This window comes from Stegostoma tigrinum, chromosome 5 (genome assembly GCF_030684315.1).
Source record: "Stegostoma tigrinum isolate sSteTig4 chromosome 5, sSteTig4.hap1, whole genome shotgun sequence".
In the NCBI taxonomy this organism is placed as follows: domain Eukaryota; kingdom Metazoa; phylum Chordata; class Chondrichthyes; order Orectolobiformes; family Stegostomatidae; genus Stegostoma; species Stegostoma tigrinum.
Window position 1 is genome coordinate 86067813 of NC_081358.1, and position 14531 is coordinate 86082343.

The 14531-nt window shown below is 43.1% G+C and overlaps 1 protein-coding gene across 7 annotated transcripts in view; it reads left to right on the plus strand.

Annotated features, from left to right (window-relative positions):
* The window catches only part of LOC125451712 (copine-3-like), a 72045-nt gene that overhangs the window by 46100 nt on the left and 11414 nt on the right, over positions 1-14531 (plus strand). For all 7 annotated transcript variants that reach the window (XM_048529232.2, XM_048529237.2, XM_048529238.2 and 4 more), the window contains 2 exons: positions 6220-6279; positions 10959-11092. In XM_048529232.2, coding sequence (XP_048385189.1) covers positions 6220-6279; positions 10959-11092 — 194 coding nt within the window. The remainder of the gene's footprint in view (positions 1-6219; positions 6280-10958; positions 11093-14531) is intronic.

Here is a 14531-nt window from a genome sequence, read left to right on the forward strand (position 1 = left end):
AATAGCCGCAGCCTGTTCAATCTCTCCTTTTGGGTCAAACCCTCTAACCCTTACAACATCCTTGTAAATCTTTTCAGAACCTTTTCAAGTTTCATAACATCCTTCCTACATCAGGGAGACCAAAATCGCCTGCAGTTTTCCAAAAGTCGCCTAACCAGTGCCCTGTACAGTTTCAACGTGGCAGCACAACTCCTATACTCCATGTATTGACCAGTAAGGGCAAATATACCAAATGCTTTCTTCACTGTTCTGAAGACCTGGGATTCCACTTTCAAGAAGCTATGAACTTGCACTCCAAGATCTCTCTCTTTTTCAGCAACACTCCTAAGGACTTTACCATTAAGTGTAAAAGTCCTGCCCTGATTTGCCTTTCCAAAAGGCAGCACCTCAAATTTATCTAAGTTAAACTCCATCTGTCACTCAGTTCATCAGCCCATCTGATCAAGGTTCCGTTGTACTGAGATAACTTTCTTGGCTGTTCACTGCACCACCAATTTTAGTGTCATCTGCAAACTTACATACCTCCTACATTCACATCCAAATCATTTCTATAAATGACAAAAAAAAAGCAGTGGACCCAGCACTAATCCTTGTGGCACATGTTGGTCACAGGCCTCCAGTCTGAAATGCAGCCCTCCATTGGTCTCCTACCTTTGAGCCAGTTCTGTATCCAGATGGTTAGTTCTCCTTGTATTGCATGTGGTCTAACCTGGATAACCAGTCTGCCATGTGGAACCTTACTGAAGTCCGCATGTCCACTGCTCTGCCTTCATCAATCTTCTTTGTTAATACTTAAAAACTCAAAACACACAGTATTTGTCTTTGTATATTTATTTTAATAAACTGGTATTGCTCTTGCTAAGTCAAATTTACATCATTTTAATATAACCTTATGTGTTCTGAGCATTTCACTTTAGAAACTCTCTCTTGTGTTATCAATAATTGCTATGGTGAAAACGCAGGACAAACTTGTAGTGTAAGAAATGAAGGTAACAGGTGATCAAGATGTTTTGATGACAATCCAAATGAATAAGAGAGATAATCTTTACCAAGATGCCTTCAGTTTGACCCAGTGTTTTTTTGAGTTGGCCACGGTGGCCTTGGTGCCCTGCACTGAAGGGCACTGAACATATGTTAACTAGAAGCCTGAATTTAACTTGGGATATCAAAGGTACAATTATCCAGAAATTGCAGCAATCACTACACATGTAGCCCTAAGCAATAAACTAGCTTCAGGTTCAGGAAAGGAAAATGAAAGAACCGTCAGATTGTCAAAAATGTTCGCAGAACTTTTAAATCTGCCATTGAGTTCCAATTTCTAATGCCTAAAATAGTTACTTAGGCAAAATAACATTTGATATGTATTTTATGATAGCCTGATTATCTTTTGGCAGAAGCATTAAAAATACAATTTGTATTTGAAGATCCTGTTGATATTTCTCCAAGTACACATCTGTCAAGTGCACTTAGCTGGAAGGGAAAAGAGGTGAAAGGGACAAAAGTACTCCATACTAATACTTGTTCAATTTTCACATGCTTAAACAATAGAATTTTGAAGCTTATAAATGATCTTCTTGTGGATTGCTGATGTTTGGTAAGGGTATACATGTATCTGAGCCAGATCGTAGTTTCAAAAAAAAATTAGTTTTGATAGAAGAAGTCAGGATTTCCAAAGCATTTCACCTTGGACTTATCGCAACAGTGATGTGAGAAATTAAAGTAGGAGAAAGAAAGACTAATGTAAATATCCTGAACAGGGTGTTGATTGATTGGGCCCTTGTCAGCATGGATATGCAGCAGGAACAGTTAACTATCAAGATAATAAAATGTGAGGCTGGATGAACACAGCAGGCCCAGCAGCATCTCAGGAGCACAAAAGCTGATGTTTTGGGCCTAGGCCCTTCATCAGAGAGGGGGATGGAGTGAGGATTCTGGAATAAACAGGGAGAGAGGGGGAGGCAGACCGAAGATGGAGAGAAAAGAAGATAGGTGGAGAGGACAGTATACGTGGGGAGGTGGGGAGAGGATAGGTCAGTCCAGGGAAGACGGACAGGTCAAGGAGGTGGGATGAGGTTAGTAGGTAGGAAATGGAGGTGCGGCTTGGGGTGGGAGGAAGGGATGGGTGAGAGGAAGAACAGTTTAGGGAGGCAGAGACAGGCTGGGCTGGTTTTGGGATGCAGTGGGTGGGGGGGGGGGAAGAGCTGGGCTGGTTGTGTGGTGCAGTGGGGGGAGGGGACGAACTGGGCTGGTTTTAGGATGCGGTGGGGGAAGGGGAGATTTTGAAGCTGGTGAAGTCCACATTGATACCATTGGGCTGCAAGGTTCCCAAGCAGAATATGAGTTGCTGTTCTTGCAACCTTAGGGTGGCATCATTGTGGCACTGCAGGAGGCCCATGATGGACATGTCATCTAAAGAATGGGAGGGGGAGTGGAAATGGTTTGCGACTGGGAGGTGCAGTTGTTTATTGCGAACCGAGCGGAGGTGTTCTTCAAAGCGGTCCCCAAGCCTCTGCTTGGTTTCCCCAGTGTAGAGGAAACCACACCGGGTACAATGGATCCACATTGGCAGATGTTCGTTCGTTCTCACACACCACCCCACCAACTTCCAGATACAACGCATCATCCTCCAACAGTTCCGCCATCTACAATCTGACCCCACCACCCAAGACATTTTTCCATCCCCACGCTTGTCTACTGTCCGGAGAGACCACACTCTCCGTGACTCCCTTGTTCGGTCCACACTGCCCTCCAACCCCACCACACCCGGCACCTTCCCCTGCAACCGCAGGAAATGCTACACCTGCCCCCACACCACCTCCTTCACCCCTATCCCAGGCCCCAAGATGACTTTCCATATTAAGCAGAGGTTCACCTGCACATCTGCCAATGTGGTATACTGCATCCTCCTGCAGTGCCACAATGATGCCACCCGAAGGTTGCAGGAACAGCAACTCATATTCCACTTGAGAACCTTGCAGCCCAATGGTATCAATGTGGACATCACCAGCTTCCAAATCTCCCCTTCCCCCACCGCATCCCAAAACCAGCCCAGCTCGTCCCCTCCACCCACTGCATCCCAAAACCAGTCCAACCTGTCTCTGCTTCCCTAACCTGTTCTTCCTCTCATCCATCCCTTCCTCCCACCCCAAGCCGCACCTCCATCTCCTACCTACTAACCTCATCCCACCTCCTTGACCTGTCCGTCTTCCCTGGACTGACCTACCCCCTTCCTACCTCCCCACCTATACTCTCCTCTCCACCTATCTTCTTTTCTCTCCATCTTCGGTCCGCCTCCCCCTCTCTCCCTATTTATTCCAGAACCCTCACCCCATCCCCCTCTCTGATGAAGGGTCTAGGCCCGAAATGTCAGCTTTTGTGCTCCTGAGATGCTGCTGGGCCTGCTGTGTTCATCCAGCCTCACATTTTATTGTCTTGGATTCTCCAGCATCTGCAGTTCCCATTATCACAGTTAGCTATCAGTCGTCTTTCTCACCCTTTTCAGGTTGACTCTAATTTGTCAGGACATTGACATGGAGATTTCAGCAGAGATTGACAGTCTCCATGATTCTCTTCTCGCTGAAAATGCTGCTAATCAGACAAAATTCTGTCCATTAGTATATATTGTTTCTAGAATATGCAAATACATCACATTCCAATCCTGACAGGTGATCTTAAATTGTAATTCTTAGAAACACTGCATTATTTAGTTAAGGGTCTAATGGCAGAATCACATCTCATATTGACATAGTGTCCTGAGGCTAGCAAACATATGTTTGCGCTCAGTCAGCATGCTGCCACTGTGAATGGCCAATGGGACATATTTGTATACTGTTCTGTACATTGCGGCTTTTTCATTAGGAAACAAGTTATAGAAGTTGCCAATCTTTGCTTCATTCCTAATGGGAATACTGACAGATCAGTCACCCTGTCTAGTATGAGAACAAAAATTGACAATTAACTGTTTTTGCTGCATCTCTATGCCAACATTGGTCCAATCAATCTAGATCAAAGAACAAAGAAAATTCTAGCACAGGAACAGGTCATTCAGCTTTCCAAGCCTGCGCTGATCCAGATCCTTTATCTAAACCTGTCACCTATTTTCCAATGACCTGTATCCCTCTGCTCCCTGGCCATTCATGTATGTCTCGATACATTTTAAATGACGCTATCGTGCCTGCCTCTACCACCTCTGCTGGCAACGCGTTCCAGGCATCCACCACCCTCTGCGTAAAGAACTTTCCACCTATATCTCCCTTAAACTTCTCCCCTTTCACCTTGAAACCATGACCCCTAGTAATTGAAATTTTCTTCTCATGCTATAGAAATTGGTGTTCCTTTTCCAAATCTGGTTTCTTGCACTCTAGTTCTGATGAGTGCAAGATGAAAAGCTTTGACTTTGTCCCAACCTTTTTGCAATGTTTAATTTCTGGAATACCAAGCAATTATTTAACATTTAAGACCTTGCATGAGAACTTTGTAGTTTGGCAAAGGCTGATGAAAGCTGTTTAAGCATTACATCAGAGTTCCTGCTCAAACGATAGAATCACACGTATTAAACAAATGATGGGAAGTTGGGTATAAAATTGTCTCAGGAATATTAAGCATTGAGCTAAAGTACATGGATGTTTATCAGTCTGACGTGATGTACTCCGTGAGGTTCACCATTAAAACCCTTCATTTCTTAGCTTTGACATGAGTACAGGGAGTACAAATTTTAAATTTGCAGACGAAACAATTTTTGACAATGTATTAAATAGTGAGTAGAATAATAACAGGCTTAAGAATATAAACTCGTCAAGTGGAGACACATAGCACATAATGTTTCACTGCTTTATGGGTAGTCAGTTTTTTTTAATGCATGGTACCTTGAATTTTTTCTTTTGTGTGGGCTACATGTGCAGTTTTGAAACAAGATGCAACGTCTGTGTGCACACCACTCAAAGTACATGGTTGTGGGTTAATTCACTGTCCCCAATGTGCATGAAATTTCACTTAGAGTGGAGGAATCCAATTGTAGAAGAATAATTCCTTGTGATGTTCATAGGATGGATGCATTCTCTGAAGAGATGCTCCACCAGTCATAGCCTCGTTTTCCCTCATACTTGCGGCTCATATCGTTCCCTATGATTTTAAGAATGATCAGAGAATTGGTGATTGCTTCACGTGGAAGGTAACTGATATCTGGAATGGAATACATGAAAGCATGATCAGAACAGGAGTAGGCCATTCAGCCCTTAGATCCTGTTCCATTCATTATGATCATGGCTGATCATCAAAACAAAATATGTCCCTACTTTCCCAGTATCCCTCAGTCCCTTTAGCCCCTTTGCTATATCCAACTCCATGAAGTCATACAGTATTTTGCCTACAATATTTCTGTGGTGAGGAATTCCACAGCTTTATCACTCACTTAGTGAAGAAATTTCTCCTCCTGTCAGTCCTAAATAGTTTACGCTATATCCATAGACTGTGACCCCATTCTGGACTTACCTGCTACCGGAACATCCTTTCTGCATCTACCCTATCTAGTCCTGTTAGAATTTTACAGGTTTCTGTGAGATCTCCCCTGATTCTTCTGCGAAGAGGTCTATTCTACCCCATTGCCATTTCCTCATTCGAATGTAATTGTTCTCAAATTAAACAATTAACATACAGAAGCATTCAATACGTAAGTTTGATTAGCTGAGTTGCTCATCAAAGCAAGCAGAAAGTGAGGAGATCTGTAGTCTTTCATCACTGTAGTATGGAGGGTTGAGTAAATTGTGTAACCATGGTACAAGGTGAGGAGAGGAAAGAGAAATTGGAAACTTCGAGTTGTGGGGTAACGATGGTGTGGAAAGGGAAAAAAGTGAAAGAAGAGAATATGGTAATAGTGAGAAAATGGAGTTGATTGGGATTAAAGAGATCAAGAAATGCAAAGGAACTGGGAAGAGGATCTCCTGGGTGCCATATATTCCTTCTAACCTCCTCCAAGTGCAGCCATTTGTGCCATCCCTACTATTTTCACATCACCCACAACTTCTCCAAAACAAGACAGAAAAGAGACCGGGATAGGATGATGGTTACAGAAATAGTAACATCAAGATAGGCAGACAATTGACTGTATTTTCTGAATTGCCATCTGCATCATTTTTGAGATGATTAAATTGCATTTAATCTATAAAATAAATAAATGATTGATTTGCCTTATGATTTGAATATTAAATATTCAATCAACAGATTGTGAAAGAATACTCTTTCCTGGACTATATTATGGGTGGCTGTCAGATGAACTTCACTGTAAGTAAACTTTTGTTTTCAATTTTCAATGACTTAAGTTAGTATCAGTAGAGCTTGCAGTTGCTTTTGGTAATGAATTGCCATGTTGAACAAATATGCAATACTTGTAGTATTTTTTGTGCATTGCCGATATGATTTGGATGGACCTTTTCTAAAATGGTTTCAAAAAACGTTGAAGTAAAGTACATAAAATGTCAGAAATGCGCAACAGATCAGGCTGTATCCATGGAGAGATGGAGACAGAATTCAAGTTTCAGATCTGATTAACCATTGCCGGAAACATGTATGTTCAGACTTTACTGTATTTCCCTCTCTAAGTAACAACCCGATATTTTATATGGTTACTTGTATCAGTCGAAATTTGAAAAGTTGCTGAGGCTCCTTATGGTCATGTCAAACTTTTAAGCTGCTGGAGGAAGAAAAGTGTTGTCGTGCCTTCTTGACCATTGTATGTATGTGGGAAGTTCAGGATAGTTTGATGGTTATTGTCACTGTGAGGAGCTTGACACTTTGACCCTCTCCACCTCAACTCTGTTGGTACGGATAGGGGTGTGTCCTCCTCCTTTCTTCCTGTCGTCCACGAAAAGTTCTTTTGTTTTACTGACATTGAGAGAAAGATCGTTATCATTGAACAAAGCCCTCTAACTCCTTCCTGTATTATGACTCCTTGTTTGTTATCCATCCTCCATGGTGGTATCGTCAGGAGACTTTTGGATTGTGTTTGTTCAGAATTTGGCTACACAGCCATGTGTACAGGGAGTACAGTAGGGGACTGAGAACATATCCTTGCGGGTGTCAGTGTTGAGGGTTATTGTGGCGGAGGTGCTGTTGGCTATCTTTGCTGATTGTGGTCTATGGGTCAGGAAGCTGAGGTTCCAGTTGCAGAGGGCAAAGCCAAGACCTAGGCCTCAGTGTTTTGAGATTAATTTGGTAGTGATTATGGTGTTGAAGGCATGAGTAATAGCCTGACGTAGGTGTCCCTGTTATCTAGAGACTCCAGAGATGTGTGTAAGGGAAACGGCGTTCATCATGGATCTGCTCCATCAGTAAGTAGGGATCGAGGTGGGCTGGGAGACTAGGGTTAATGTTGGCCATGACTAGTCTCCCAAAGCACTTCATGATTGTGGAGGTCAGAGCCAATGGGCGGTAGTCATTAAGGATGTGTTTTCTTTGGTACTGAGATGATGGTGGTCTTTTTGAAGCAGGTGGGAGGCCTCGACTTGTAGAAGAAAGGAGAAGTTGAAGATGTCAGTGAATACATCTTCCAGCTGGTCTGCACACGATCTAAACAAACAAGCTGCTGTTCACAGCTGATCATCTCCAGGTCTCAGCTCACAGTTCACCGCTCCAAACAAAAACTGATAGAGATAATAGAATGATCATAGAATCCCTACAGTGTGGAAACAGGCCCTTCGGCCCAACAAGTCCACACTGACCCTTGGAGCATCCCACCCAGACTCATCCTCCTATAGCCCACCAAAGCTACTCAACCCTAAACACAATGAAGGTCTCAATAGAATTGAGAAATAATTTAGCAGTTGGGAAAACAACAGAAGGAATTGGAAGAATGAAGTCCAGGTGTGCTAAGACTGTGCCTTGTTTTAGTGTCAGGAGAGAATGGAGGAGGAAGAATTCCTTTTTAGGATTTCAAAAAGAAAGTGGAGTGGTGGAGTTTAAGTGATCCTTAAATAATGAAGGCAACTTGCTCGCAGTGACTGACTGCATCGTGTTCATCCACCGCTAATCGTGCTTTTTTTTAAATTCATTCAGGGGATGTGGGTGTCAGTGGCTGACCAGCATTTATCACTAGTTCCCCATGAGAAGTTGGTGGTGAGCTGCCTTCTTGAACTCATGTGGTCTGTTTAAGTAACTCCACAATGCTGTTAGGGAGGGAGTTCCAGGATTTTGACCCAGCAATGCTGAAGGAATAGCAATATACTTCAAGTTTGGATGGTGAGTTGCTTGGGCGGAACACATTAGATGGTGGTGTTCCCATATATCTGCTGCCCTTGTTCTTCTAGGAAATGGTCATCAGTTTGGAAGGTGCCGTTTAAAAAGCCTTGGTGAATGTCGATGATACACCTTGCTGCTGAGCTTCAGTGGTAGAGAGGCTGAATGTTTGCAGACATGGTGCCAATCAAATGGTCTCCTTTGTCCTGGATAATATTGTGTTGCCTGATGGCTTTTGCTGCTGCAGTTATCTAAACAGGTGGGGATTATTCCACCATACTCTTGACTTGTGCCTTGTAGCTAGTGGAATACCTTTTGCGGAGTCAGGTGGTGAGTTACTTGCTGCAGAAATCTTAGTCCCTGAACTGCTCCTGTTCTTGTGTGGGTCAGTTTCAATTTCTCGGCAATGGGAGCCTCCCAGGTGTTGACAGTGGAGGCTGCAGTGATGATAATGTCACTGAGTGCTTCAAGTCATGGGCAGTGATTTGAGATTGCCTGATACATTTATACCACAAAAGGTAACTTACCACTTGTCAGTGCAAATTTGGATATTGTCCGAGCCTTGTGTTTGGATGTGAACTATTTCAGTACCTGAGGAGTCATGAATGGTGCTGAACTTTGACAATCGGAAGTGTGCATCCCCACTTCTGACCTGATGATGGAGAAAGGTCACTGATAAATCGTCTGAAGATATTTGGGCCTAGGACGTTGCTGTCTGAAGGCCTGGATCTTGTTGTCCAAGCTTGTGCAGATTCTGGCACAGTGACACCATTCTAAGGGACCTGACTGACTGGACAGAAGGTACCTCCTGGTCTGTCCAAGCATCTATTATGTCTTCAGCAGGCTGATGATTTTCTCAACAGCACCTTCTCATGGCTTGCATTGAGTTGCTTCGCAACCACATTCCTTGGATTTCTTGCATGTGCCATCAACAACATTTTAAGTGGACGACCTTTGCCCCTGAGCAACCAATCGTTGTGTGTTTTCAAGCACCTATCAGAGAACAGAATATGATTAGAGTAAAGTATTTTAGCTGCTTTCACGAATCTTGAAGTAACTGGAATAAAGATTTGTTTTGATTGCATGCCAGTGCTGAATTGAAGTGGAAGTCCTTGTAGCTGACAAATACCCTGGTTGATCTTGGGGCTGTTTTAATTGCCATGTATGAAGCCACTGATGCTGTACAGTTGTGATAACCCAGTCAAATTCATGACCCTGATCCTGAGCATCTCCTTATTCTGACTGGTTTCATCTGGGAAGGGGAGGGGATCTAATTTTCGGCCTGGCAAACAAGTCCTCAGCCATCCTTCTGGTAGAAGAGCACTTTCTTTCAATATGATGCAAATGTCTGCCACGCGTTATCCGAAATACTGTTAATTGAATATCAGTTATTATTTACTACATTTGGGTGGAAGGCATTGATTTAAGGTATTACTTGAGCACATAAAAAGAGATACTTACTGACACTGGGGTGGGGATTGGGTTGGGTTGTATATTCTTGCAATGTTCATTTAAATAAATCTAAACTGAATATTGACTTTGGTTTTGTGTTCACCAACTGCCTATCAGCAATTTTAACAACTTGATGCACCCGCGAAAGTATCTGTAGTTCTCTCTGATTCTGTGAGCAGCAGGCTGTTACTGTTCCAGCTCCAGGTGCTGATCATAGTCTCTCGGCTGTCAGAAGTCTACAGCAATGAGGTGCTGATCCAGTAGAACAGGGCTCCAAAATACAGATGGAAATTATGAAGCTTCATGTTATAAAACTAACCTTCCATCACAACTGATGTGAATAAGGGCTTTAGACGAAGAAAGCAATACAGCAGCTGAGTTAGCAGTACCTAGCCGATGTGCAGAGATAACAAGAACTGCAGATGCTGGAGTTGGAGTCAATACAATGTGGAACTGGACGAACACATCCTGGTGGAGGGTCCTGACCCAAAACATTGACTCTCCTGCTCCTCTGATGCTGCCTGATCTGCTGTGTTCCTCCGGCTCCACATTGTGTTGACTTATCTGATGTGTGTTCTGCCTTCAGCCAAGCATGTATACTTGTTGGACGATGCCTACGTTATCCCTTATAACATAACATTTAGTGACATAGTGATGAGATGATGAGCACATCCCTTGAAAGTATCCTGACTGAGAAACTTAATAAAAAATTACTGGCATAATTCACTGCCATGTTACCAGTGTCCTCAGTTTCTCATTCTTAAAATAAAACTGGGAAACATCTGTCCACAATTACAAAAGTGATGTAATGCAGCTTCGGTTATTGACAACCCATCTGACCCGAGGGAAGTGTGGCCTAATACACTGTAGTGAAATGTGGAAGTTGGCTGTTTGGAACAGTGTTTCCAATGCATTCGGGGGGTTTTTGTCAGGAATCGACCAGCGTCGTCTTTTGTACACACAAATCTGCAAGCTTGCGCAGACATCAAAATTTTCCTAAATGTTTCAGGTCACAGACCTGTCATCAGATTTCATATGTTCACAAAGTACACTGTCAATATCCAGTGGTAAATGATCCATTATATGAAGCTCAAGAATGTAATTTTCTTTCATTTCCAGTCAGAGATGAGCACCTTATTTGAGGTCATGATTTTATAAACCAAAAAACAAAAGGAATAGCTCATGAAATGCAATAAAATGTTTTTATTTGCCTCTGAGCGATTACTTGAAATGGAGTGTAAACATTCACTAATTTTTTTTGGTCTGTTCATTCTCAGGTTGGTATTGATTTCACAGGCTCTAATGGGGATCCTCGTTCAGCTGATTCTTTACATTTTGTAAATCCTAATGGATTTAATGAATATTTGATGGCGATCTGGTCTGTTGGAATGGTCATTCAAGACTACGATACGTAATGTATTCCTGTCTGCTTTGTTAATGGCATTGTTGAGATAAAGTAGGATGCTGCAAATGAGAGGATTTTGACCTGTGAACAAACTGATAAATGCACCTCCGGCATCTTTCCCTGCAACTGCTGGAGGTGCTGCACCTCCCCTACACCTCCCCTTCTCACCTCCATCCCAGGTCCGAAGAAAACCTTCCACATTAAACAGATGTTTACCTGCACGTCCGCCAATGTGGTCTATTGTATTTGCTATTCTTGATGTGGCCCCCTTTACAGCGGGGTGACGAAGCGGAGACTCTGAGATCGCTTTGTGGAGCACCTACACTTGGTTCGCGACAAATGACAACACCTCCCAGACACAAACCACTTCAACTCCTCCTCCCACTCCTTGGACGACATGTCTATCCTGGGCCACCTCCAGTGTCACAATGTTGCCACCCAGAAACGGGAGGAACAGCGCCTCATATTCTGCCTTGGAGCCCTACAACCCAATGGTCTCACCGTGGCCTTTACCAGTTTCAAAATCTCCCCACCCCTGACCTCATCCCAAGACCAGCAGCCCCTCTCGTCCCCACCTCCCTGACCTGTCCGTCTTCTCTCCCACCTATCCGCTCCTCCTACTCACTGACCAACCCCTACCCCCACATCCTACCTACCCACGCCTTTTACTCGCTTCATCCCCACCTCCTTGACCTTCTGTCCACATATCTGCTCCTCTAATCCACCTTCTATCATTACCTCCCCCACCTCTCTATTTATTTCAGAGCCCCCTTCCCCTCCCCCACTTCTGAAGAAGGGTCCAGGCCTGAAATGTCAGCTTTCCTGCTCCTCTGATGTTGCCTGGCCTGCCGTGTACATCCAGCTTCACACCTTGTTATCTCTGATTAATGCATGTGTTCTTTTACATGACTAAATTTTTGTTATTAGCTGTCTAACATTTCCTAAAGATATCAATGAAAATTGTCTTATTATTTGGTTAAAACGTTTTTCACCTGAGATCTATATCTGTGTACCTCTCAATCTCTATGAATAATTTGCAGCAGGTTTGCGATATGCCTTGTCATTTTCATCATTGCAGTAAATGACTTTTGTGATTTGAAATAGTTAAATACACAATGCATACAGGTTTATTATCTCCTTCTAGTCTATGATGCAATTTCTATGATTGTGTGAAATAGAATATGCATGTTGTCAACTGACAAACACAAATGTAATTAGAGAATGCGGTTGCTGATGTGCCAGCACATCAGATGTTGGTATGTGGTGAGAGATGGTACAAGATTATCTTCTTGACAACCTGCTTTTGTAAGGGCTACGGCAGATCTACATTGTTCTTTACACACCTTTATTTTGAATTGCTTTTTGTCATCCAACAATTTTGTTGGGCAATACATCATTTTAAGTCACACTTTACTCAACTCAAGTTTGTTTTTTTAAAACAATATTTAAAAGAGACAGAAATCCAGTCACATCACCCCAATTTCTTCTGATATTTAATTAATCTCAGAACTTGTTTAAAGTTAGTTAGACCTTCTTCTTAGGATGATCCTCAGAACTGAAGATAACATTCTCCACTCTGGTGTATTGGCCTTGAGGTGCCTAAGGAATCGATGTTTAATCCACAAACCCTGTTAGAGATGTGGCAGGTGGCTGGGTATGATGTTGTGGGCTTTTGTGCACACTCCTTCCAACAATTACATTTAAAATCTGTCTGGGCCTGTCAGCTACGTTCAATAATTGGTACCTTTTTGGATATATCTTCTCTAGTCTGCATAGTGTTAGGCTCTGGACTTTGATGAATCAGTGGGGATGATGAGTTTTTTCAGAGAACCTTTTAAGATAGACCTTGAAGGATTTCCACTGCCTTCATCTTTACCATTTGCTGGTACAAAGTTCAGACTAGACAGTTTGTCTTGTGTCAGGTATGTAGAAAATGCGGCATGGCCAACCCTGTTGAATAACTATAAACAGTGGCTCAGTAGTTGGAATGTTGGACTGAGAAAGGACACTGATTTTGGAGTATCTATCCTATTAGTGGATTTGCAGCATTTTGCGAAGTATCAGCAGTGTCACATTTGAAGTATTTGTCATCAACTACTGTTATACTTGAAACTTCAACAGCAGAACTATGCTTTTCTCGAAGTCAGAGAATCAGAATGCAATACATGAGGGAAGGAATTCTCTGCACCTTTTTCACAGTTTTGAGTACGTTATGGCAGTTGTCAAATAGGAGAAGTACTGTAATGCATTTCAACACTTAGACAAAGTTGGTCAATGTAACAGTCCTTTGCAGGACAGAGCATTAATCATCCACTAAAAACACATTCACATTACAATGCAGCTTGTAGTGATAACATTTGAAGGTGTAAAAGTATTGAACATTATTGATCACACTGTTTTCAGCTCCTCAGGAGCCTTCAACCAGCAGGCTCAGCTCGGAGACGTGACGTAATGGAAACCGAAAGAACTGCGGATGCTGCAAATCAGGAACAAAAATAATGTTGCTGGAAAAGCTCAGCAAGTCTGGCAGCATCTGTGAAGGAGAAAACAGAGTTAACGTTTCGGGTCTGGTGACCCTTTCTGCGGAAGGGTCAATGGACCCGAAACATTAACTCTGTTTTCTTCTCTGAGACGTGACAACTGTGTTTTTCCCTTCCTCTGGGGGAGAAAAGAGCCTGCACTAGCTCAAAGCAAAAATGAGGTCGAGGAACTTTGGTCGTGAATCATTTTAACTCCCCCTTCCAGTCCCTGGGTGACGTGTCCATCCTGGGCTGCCTCCAGTGTCACAATGACACCACCCGCAAACTGGAGGAGCATCACCTCATATTCCGCCTCGGGAGCTTACAGCCCAATGGCCTAAATGTGGGTTTTACCAGTTTCAAAATCTCTTTTCCTCCGCCCCGCCCCCCGACCTCATCCCATTACCAATCCTCCTCCTCATCCGTGCCTCCTTGACCTGACACAATCTATCCATCTCTCCCACCTAACTGTCCCTTCCACCTCACTGACCAATCCACAGCACTCCCTACTAGCACACGCCTATGACTATCCCACCTACCTTCCCCAGCCTCACCTCACCTCTATTTATTTCTGAGCTCCTTCCCCCTCTCCATTTCTGAAGAAGGGTCCTGAGCCGAAATGTCAACTTTCCCTCTTCTCTGATGCTGCTGGCCCTGCTGAGTTTTTCCAGCTTCACACTGTGTTATCTCTGATTCAACCTCTGAGGGTTTGCCCTCAAGGTCTTCTGGATCATAAAAATAGCTCAAGGTTGGGAGGGCATTGCAAAGTGGAATTTTCAGTCAAAAATCTTAAAATGTTTAATTAACCAATCTCATTCTTGCCTTTACTGGAGAGGAAAGTCCAGCCATGTTGTATAAACATAAACTGGGGAATGCTTATAATTGATCTCTTACTCATGAGAGATTTGATGATGTTATTTATTTCT